Raw genomic sequence first — 9,285 nt, forward strand, 5'->3', positions numbered from 1 at the left:
TTCTGGGGGTTAAGAAATCATTGACACACACACTCACACACACACACTCCCTCACACACACACTCACACACACACACCAGCTCGTCTGCTTTAAAGGAAACAAGGGAAAAAAAGGAAATCAATAAAAAGAAGTGAATGAAAACGATGAAGATGAAGGAACAAACTGCAGATCTTTACTGAACCTCAGAGCGCATCAATACTGTTTTTGTCTGCCGTCCTTTGATAACAGGAAGCACTTGGGTTATTTGGACCTCGAAATAAAAACGCAGGTTTCCTCATGATAACGAGCTCTTTTCAGCTTCAGTCAAGAAAAACCACTTCATTATCACGAGAAAAACCAAAACTGTTCCCCCGACATAACGAGAGAAATAAGTCAAAGAAAACAAACAGAGTCAAAAGTTTGTCCTCTTTGGGCTTCCATATGTATCTTGGACACAAACCTTTGAGACATGGACATGTTTGTGTGTTGGTGTTTGAAATGAATGTGTGAAGAAGAAGAGATGCCCACACACAGTTTGAATTCATTAAAATGTTTCTATCTAAGGGGGGGGGGGGAATTACTGGAGGGTCCGGCTGCAGGGAGGGGCCCGTGGCACTGAGCAGAAACCAAGGCCCCCCCCCCCCCCCTTTTGTTGTGTGATATATGCGACATGAACAGACTTTATTTCAGTCAGTGCTGCACATGTCCAGCTGCCTCAGATTCATTAAATGAAGACAAACACAGGCGCACATATTACCCACAATGCACCAGATCTACTGTAGGTTGAAACAGTTTGTGCTTGACTAAAACGCACTTTGGACACTTGAAGAATACTGGAGGATGTGTGCGGTCATAGTGTAGTGTGGTAATACAGATGGTAGCTGATTTTGTTTCATCACTTTGCAAACTTGTTTTTTTTTGTCCCCTTAGATGGAAAAGCAGAATCTGCAGTCTGCTTTAGTCTGTTGCCCTGCTGAGATTCATGTCTCATGTCTGATCTACTGACTCCATCAACCTGTGTCCCTCCGTGCTCACTGAGATCTTAAATTATGTTCAACATTTTTCACACCGAATATTTGATGGTCGTTGATGTAAATCAGACTCTGTTTGCGTTTCTGCCGCTAGGGGTCGTGTTGGGTCCGCGGATGTGTTACTGTCCCTGCCTGTGTGTGTGTGTGTATGTGTGTGTGTGTGTGTGTGTGTGTGTGCAGGAGAGTTAATAACGTTACTTCTGCTGGCTGTAATTACAGAGCACAACCCTAAGAGCAGCGCGTGAATGGCGGATGATTCCTGCATACATATCACAACATTTGCATGCATTAACCCGGTTCGCCCAGCCGGTCCCGAAGCCCGCATAGGCCCGGCACCGAGTCAACAAGAACCCCCTTACCTCCAGCCCCTAACTTTAATCACACATGTGTTTATTAGATGATGCCTTTCACATGTGGGGAGTGAGGACGGGATTCGGCAGCCGAAGGGTTACAGTCATAAATGTCCAATCCTGTCTCTCTCCCGTGGTGCGCGCGAGAGAGGGAGAGACACACCGAGAGGCGGTGAGAGAGACAGGGGCCGAGCGGACAGTGACAGGCAACACAGCCGTCCAATCAGGAGAGAGCTCTCAACGTGATTTACAGCCGCGGGGGCTGCGAGGGGGAGGCGCGATGCGGGAAAAAAGCAAACAGTTGAGTTTGGAGCTTCAGTGTGGAGAGGAGGAGAGCGCAGAGAAGAAGACGGGCGCCGGGAGGACACCGAGCCGGAGATCAGTGACTGTGAGACCAGGAGCAGCTCACACACCACATGCAGCTCTTCTTTCTCCTCTATGGATTATGATTTGTGTTTTTCCAACTCTTGTCCGGGCTGCTTCCATCACTCCAGCAGCGCTGCGCTTCACAGGAATGCGCGCAGCAGCTTCTCTCGGACGCGTCTGAGCTCACAGCGGAGCTGAAGGAGGGAACAACTAATTCAGCAGATTTTAAATTCCTTTAAAATACCAAATGTTCCTTTTTTAACGGTACAGACTCCCCCGGATGCCTTACATGTTTTTGGAGACTTTTACGCATTTTGGAGACTTCTGCGTGCCGACTCTTATGGGTGATGGAAATTGACATTTTGCGCGTGAACAGGGGATAATAATAATTTTAATTATTTTTTTCTTCACCCAAGTGCTCTTGTTTTTTCGGCGATGATTGTGCTTTTGCTCGCGCTGTGCATCACGGATGGAGTGCTCTCTCAGATTCGTTACTCTGTGCCAGAGGAGGCGGACCACGGCACCTTGGTGGGGAATATCGCCGAGGACCTGGGACTGGACCTTACCAAACTGGCCTCGCGCCGCTTCCAGGTGGTGCCCAACTCCCGGACACCGTACCTGGAGGTAAATCTCGAGAATGGAGTCCTGTTCGTTAACGAAAAGATCGACCGGGAGCATATCTGTAAGCAGAGCGCGAGCTGCCAGCTCAACATGGAGGTGTTCCTGGAGGACCCGCTGGAGCTGTTCCGCGTGGAGATCGAGGTGGTGGACATTAACGACAACCCGCCCAGCTTCCCGGAGACTGACATCACGGTGGAGATCTCCGAGAGCGCCACTCCGGGAACCCGCTTCCCTCTGGAGAGCGCGTTCGACCCGGACGTGGGCTCCAACGCTTTACGCACGTACGACATCACCACAAATAACTACTTTTACCTGGATGTTCAGACCCAGAGCGACGGAAACAAGTTCGCTGAGCTCGTTCTGGAGAAGCCGCTGGACCGGGAGCAGCAAGCCGCGCACAGGTACGTGCTGACCGCGGTGGACGGAGGTCAGCCTCCACGGACCGGCACCGCGCTGCTCGTGGTGAAAGTGCTGGACTCTAACGATAACGTGCCGGTGTTCGAGCAGCCGGTGTACACGGTGAATCTGTCCGAGAACGCGCCGGTGGGCACGCTGGTCATCCAGCTGAACGCCACCGACATGGACGAGGGATTAAACGGAGAAATCGTTTACTCCTTCAGCAACCACATCTCCAGCCGCGTCAAGGACCTGTTCAGCATCGACCCGCGCACCGGGCGCGTGGAGGTGCGCGGGGAGGTGGACTTCGAGGAGAGCAGCCTGTACCAGATCTTCATCCAGGCCAAAGATATGGGTCCGAACGCCGTGCCCGCGCACTGCAAAGTGCTCGTTAAAGTCAGCGACGTGAACGACAACGCGCCCGAGATTACCTTCAGCACCGTCACCGAGTCCGTGAGCGAGAAGGCAGCACCGGGGACCGTGATCGCGCTGCTGAGTGTGACGGACCGGGACGCGGAAGAGAACGGACAGATTCACGTGGAAGTCCTCGGAGACGTTCCCTTTAAATTAAAATCCTCCTTCAGGAACTATTTCACCATCGTGACGGACGGCCCCTTGAACCGGGAGCAGGCGGACTCCTACTCCGTCACGGTGGTCGCGAGGGATAAAGGCACGCCCTCTCTGGCCACCAGCAAGTCCATCCGGGTCCAGGTGTCAGACGAGAACGACAACGCGCCCACATTCACGCAGCCCATCTATGACGTGTATGTGACAGAGAACAACGTGCCAGGGGCGTACATCCACGCCGTGACGGCCCTGGACCAGGACGTGGGTCAGAACTCTCTGATCACCTACTCCATCTTAGAGACTGAGATTCAGGGCATGTCTGTGAAGACCTACGTGTCCATCAACGAGGAGACGGGCTACCTGTACGCGCTGCGCTCCTTCGACTACGAGCAGCTCAAAGACTTCACCTTCATGGTGCAGGCCAAAGACGCGGGCACCCCCGAGCTGTCCTCCAACGCCACCGTTAAAGTCATCATCGTGGACCAGAACGACAACGCCCCCCTGGTCATCGGCCCTCTGGGGAAGAACGGCACAGCAAAGGAGCCCCTCCCTCGATCAGCCGAGCCGGGCTACCTGGTGACCCGCATACTGGCGATGGACGGGGACGACGGCGAGAACGCCCGTCTGTCCTACAGCATCCAGAGAGGCAATGAGAACGGGATGTTCCGGATGGACTGGAGGACTGGCGAGCTGCGGACCGCCCGGCGGGTTTCAGTGAAGCGGGACCCCCATCAGTTGTACGACCTGATGATTGAGGTCAGAGACCACGGCCAGCCGCCTCTGTCCTCCAGCGCCAGCGTCATGGTCGTGCTGGTGGACAGTGTGGCCGAGGGTCGGGGCAACGGGGAAAGGGGGGGCGGCGCCAAGACCAAAGAGGGCACCCTGGACCTGACCCTGATCCTAATCATCGCCCTGGGCTCCGTCTCCTTCATCTTCCTGCTGGTCATGATCGTGCTGGCCGTGCGCTGCCAGAAAGACAAGAAGCTGATTTACACGTGTCTGACCAGCGACTGCTGCCTGGGCTGCACCACCTGCTGCTCGCGGGGAGGCCGCGCCCGCAAGAAGAAACTCAGCAAGTCGGACATCATGCTGGTTCAGAGCGCTGGTAACGTCAGCGGGGCCGGGACCGCTCAGGTCCCCGTGGAGGAGTCAGGCAGCTTCGGGTCACACCACCAAAACCAGAACTATTGCTACCAGGTATGTCTGACTCCAGAGTCTGCCAAAACCGACCTCATGTTCCTAAAGCCGTGTAGTCCGTCACGGAGCTCAGACACGGAGCACAACCCGTGCAGCGGCGCCATAGTCACAGGGTACACTGACCAGCAGCCTGACATCATATCAAACGGCAGCATTTTATCCAATGAGGTAAGAGTCCCTCTGTGCCGCCAGTGTAACCCCCCCCTCAGCATGTCTGAATCCTGATCAAAGTCAGGACCCCCCCTCAGATCCGGTTTCAAAAAACATTCATACATTCATCCCCCCCCCCCCCCCCCCCCCCCCCCCCATCCCATCCCACAGGCATGCAGGGCCATGACAAGATGCTGCAGCCGTCTGCGGGGGAGGGGGGGGGGGATTAAAGCAAACACAATGATGAGATGAGCTGACATGTTTCCTGCAGCTCCTCGGAGGGGGGGGGGGGGGAAACGGGGGGGGGGGGTGCATGTTTATGTTCTGCTTTGACATGTAAAAAAAAACAAAATCAAAGTAATATAGAAAAAGACGGGCGATGAGGTTCGGTGGCAGTGAGACAGTGGAGGGGGGGGGGGCATACTGCTGACTACGACAGAGACCGTGTGACTCTGCTGTTATTTCATCCCCCCCCCCCCCCCCCCCCCCCCATGACAGTGACCATAAGTGACGTGTGATGGACAGCTTACAGAATCTGCTGCTTCTCTTTCAGACCAAACACCAGCGAGCCGAGCTCAGCTACCTGGTGGACCGGCCGCGACGCGTCAACAGGTAAACAAACACAAACACCCCCAACCTGTCTGAATGATGGCGACACGGAGGGGATAGAAATGACTCTGTCTGTCTCCTCAGCTCGGCGTTCCAGGAGGCCGACCTGGTCAGCTCCAAAGACAGCGGCCACGGCGACAGCGAGCAGGGAGACAGCGACCACGACGCCACCAACCGAGGCCACTCCTCCGGTAAGAGCTGCACGCCGTGCTCCGCCTCTGAGCGAGTGTTTAAGCTGCAGGTTGAGAGGGCAGATCGATGGCGCTCCGGCTCCTGCAGCCTGGGCTGATTAGCATGTCGTGCATCGGGAGCTGAGCTGTTCGTTCTTTGGCTTGCTGGGAAATGAAAGCTGGTTTTAATAACATCCATCATGGAGTCACCTGAGGCCTTTCAGTGTGTCCAACAATCAGAGTTTATGCTGATGCTGCTCTGCGTTTACATCCTGCTCGCTCTCCTGTGAGTCTGTGGCGTTTTGATTTGCTGCTCCGTCTGCAGACAAAAAAAAACCCGAGACGATAAAAAAAAGCTCCGTTAGCTCAGAAGCAGGTCTGTCATGAGACAGGTTGATGTCGCAGAGGGGGGGGGAGGGGGGGGGGGCGTTGTTGTTGTGTGTAAATGTGTGTCAGTGTTGTGTGCGCTGGCTGACTGGGAGTTTGGAGACGAGTCGACGGGACGTGAGGAGAGCTTTAATGAGGCCGCGCTCGCTGGGAAGACCACCAAATAGGTTGTGGTCGTAGAAAACAAAACAGGCGATTCATCCGTTCATTAATTTAATTAATGCATTCATTCATGCACTTACCCTCTGCACACACACACACACACACACACACACACACACACACACACACACCACACACTCGTCTTTTGAAGGAAGCGTCTGAGCTGACTTATGAAGGCTGGTTTATGTTTACATTCAGAGCTGCTCTCTCTCTCTCTCGCTCTCTCTCTCTCTCTCTCTCTCTCTCTCTCTCTCTCTCTCTCTCTCTCTCTCTCTGTGTCTCTCTCTCTGTGTCTCTCTCTCTCTCTCTCTCTGTGTCTCTCTCTCTCTCTCTCGCTCTGTCTCTCTCTCTCTCTCTCTCTCTACCTGGACGGGTCACAGCGAGCTCAGTAAACAGAACCACAGCCGGCTGACACCACAGAGTCTGATCACACCGAGTCATAGTGTCGGAGTGAAGGGAACCGTGGTCCAATCAAAATGAGGCTTCACTCTTTCTGAAACCTGAAAAAAAAAAAAAAACAGAAATACGATTTAAATGCCAAAACCATCAAAATGTAAAATCCATTAATTTATTTAATTTTATTGATTCTTTTGAAACTGCAAATGAGTTTTTAAAGCAGCACAATTTTAACCGTGGATACACTTCAAACATATCGACCAGAGACGTCAGATATTCAGAAATCTTTTTATTTCTTATAATTAGTATTTTATAGATTAATTCATCAACATTAATGTCAACAAATCCAAAGAATTATATTCATAAAAACAACAATAAGAGGAATAATTAACAGTTTATATATCAAGAAAATAAAGGTCACCACAGAGAGAAAAATACTCACACATATATATTTATACTCTCCAAAATAAAAGATCCTTGATTACAAAAATGTCCCTCAGTCATCGCCTGTCTTTGAACCTTTATTTTGAAAATCTTCAGTTCTCAATACGATGGTGTCTTTATTCAAAGTGAGGAACCCTGGAGGGCCCGGCGCTCGTTCACAAAGACGGAACAAAAAGACACACGGAGAAATATTCACCATGCAGAGAAAAATAGAGGAGGGGTCAAAGGTCACCTTCTCTCTATAAAAACAAAGCATGATATTATTCTGCAGCGTCCATCAGCAGAGCTGTGATTTAAATCTTCTTCTTCATCATGATGAACATCACCGTCACCTGGCTGATGACATCACCATCAGATCCTCTCTGATTGGTCTGAAACGGACCAATGACAGATGTTTGTTTTTTTCATCATGAAAAAAAGTTGAACAAAAGTTCAGCTCAAATTATTTCTTTTCTTTCTCTGATTTTCTACGTCTGTGTGTGTGTGTGTGTGTGACTACAGTGTGTGTGTGTGTGTGTGTGTGTGTGTGTGTGTGTGTGTTACTGCAGTGTGTGTGTGTGTGTGTGTGTGACTACAGTGTGTGTGTGTGTGTGTGTGTGTTACTGCAGTGTGTGTTACTAGAGTGTGTGTGTGTGTGTGTGTGTTACTACTCTCCGTCATATGACATTCTTCAGACCCGACCAATCGAAAGTGGATAAAAGTTTGAAGCTTTACGTTCAAACTCAGAATGAAAGATGCTCACGGTCAAACAAAGCGCTGCAGGCGGGAGAACGATGTGGCGTTTAAATCACAGTCACTTCCTGTTTCCTGTTGTCATGTTTGATTGAATCCAATCGTGACCGTGTTAGCATGTCTGACAGAAGCAACACTGAACAGAGTCAGGGTGACTTCCTGTCAGAGCGCGTGCAAACAGAAGAGACGTTAGGCTGTGAAGGAGGTCAGACCTGACCGCTGCACGCTCACGTCTCCGAGCGCCTAAAAAACAACCTTTTTATCATCTTAACGAAGGAATACGGATCAAATACTGCTGAATAAAAGAGAATCAGAAGATGTGAGGCAAAGTCAGATTTAAAACCGCAGAGAGAGAAAACTCGCAGGTCAATCTGTGCAGCAAAACATCGAACATTTGAAGGTTAACATGAAAGATTTATGCTAAAAAAATCAAACGGCACGCACATCCGTCGAGAAACAGAACCTCCAGCTGCTCCAATCAACATCTGATGGAATGAACGAGCTCGTCCTTCATGTGCACAACCCTCGAGGTCACCTGACAGGTCACATGGTACAAAGTTAGCACATTCATGGAAACGGACTGAGACAGCGGTGAGTTTAAAACATAGAAACACGACCCTGCAGCGTCCCAGCTGCACACAAGAAGCCGTCTGATCTTTACAGTGTTTCTGAGGTGCCGTGGTGTCGACTCGGTTCAGAGCGGCTCCGTCTGTTTGCTGGAGTTGGCTCTCCTCGCCGCAGTGGTTGAGCTCTCCGCCTGCAGGGAACGTGGTGAAGCAGCTCAGTCCGCCCTGAGAGGTCATCGCCCAACACTCCATGACCTCCTGACCCCGTCGAGCTTTAAAGGCTGAACATTTACAAAAGCTTCTTTTATTGTGAGGATAAAAACTTTGAGCTGTTTGAACACTAACCTTAAAAAAATAAAAAAACAACCTCCCCGCTGAGGACAGCACAAACTTTCAAAATAAAAGCCTCATGATTTTATTTCTTAATGTGAAATAATGGAATTAATTCATCATGAATAATTTTTCATAGTTGGCCCCGTGGTAAACAGGACAAGTGTCTTAATGATAATAATTATAATTTATTATGAACACACACATGCACAAACAGGATCCCAGTAACATGCATTTATCATTTCAGTCTAAATGATGTGAATTAAATGACGTCTGATTTAAAGAAGTAAAGTCTGAATCAGGTGACACTTCAAATGTCCGCTTTAAAGTTCATCACTTTCGTTTCTGGATCTTTTTCTCTGAATTCTGTCACACACTGAACCAGTGTGTGTGTGTGTGTGTGTGTGTGTGTGTGTGTGTGTGTGTGTGTGTGTGTGTGTGTGTGTTTGACTCGTCTTGCGGTGTGCACACAGGTTATAGACTGTCAGCTGCGGCGCTCGCAGGCTGTAAACAGATGATTAGCTGTGTCTTTGTTTGATCAGGGTAATTGATAGTGTAGCTTAGCGTCCTCACAATGATAGGAAAACAAAGAGACCTGGATTAAGTGTGTGCACGCTGATTGAGTTTGTGTGCACTCGAGCCGAGTCACTGTTTCAGAATAATCCAGTTAAATAAACACGAGTGCACGTCGCCCATCCCTGCCCTGTGTGTGTGTGTGTGTGTGTGTGAGTGTGCTGCAGCTCTCTGTGGCCCGTGTGCTGGTGCAGGTGATATACCTCTCACACGCTCTTTTATTGTGACGCCGCGGCGCCCGTCCTGCCAACATTTGTG

The 9,285-nt window shown here is 50.5% G+C and overlaps 1 protein-coding gene across 2 annotated transcripts; it reads left to right on the forward strand.

Annotated features, from left to right (window-relative positions):
* The first annotated feature begins 1,660 nt into the window (after window positions 1-1,660).
* On the forward strand, window positions 1,661-6,069 carry pcdh10b (protocadherin 10b). 2 transcript variants are annotated; one of them, XM_079353108.1, is made up of 3 exons: window positions 1,661-4,676; window positions 5,212-5,270; window positions 5,352-6,069. In XM_079353108.1, the coding sequence occupies exons 1-3, from the start codon at window positions 2,163-2,165 to the stop codon at window positions 5,554-5,556; spliced, it is 2,778 nt and encodes a 925-aa protein (XP_079209234.1). In that variant the 5' UTR covers window positions 1,661-2,162; the 3' UTR covers window positions 5,557-6,069. The 2 variants fall into 2 exon arrangements, with proteins under 2 accessions (XP_079209234.1, XP_079209235.1); XM_079353109.1 differs by having other exon boundaries at window positions 1,661-4,508.
* The last annotated feature ends 3,216 nt before the right edge of the window (window positions 6,070-9,285 follow it).

This window comes from Symphodus melops (assembly GCF_947650265.1).
Source record: "Symphodus melops genome assembly, chromosome: 9".
Classification (NCBI taxonomy): Eukaryota; Metazoa; Chordata; class Actinopteri; order Labriformes; family Labridae; genus Symphodus; species Symphodus melops.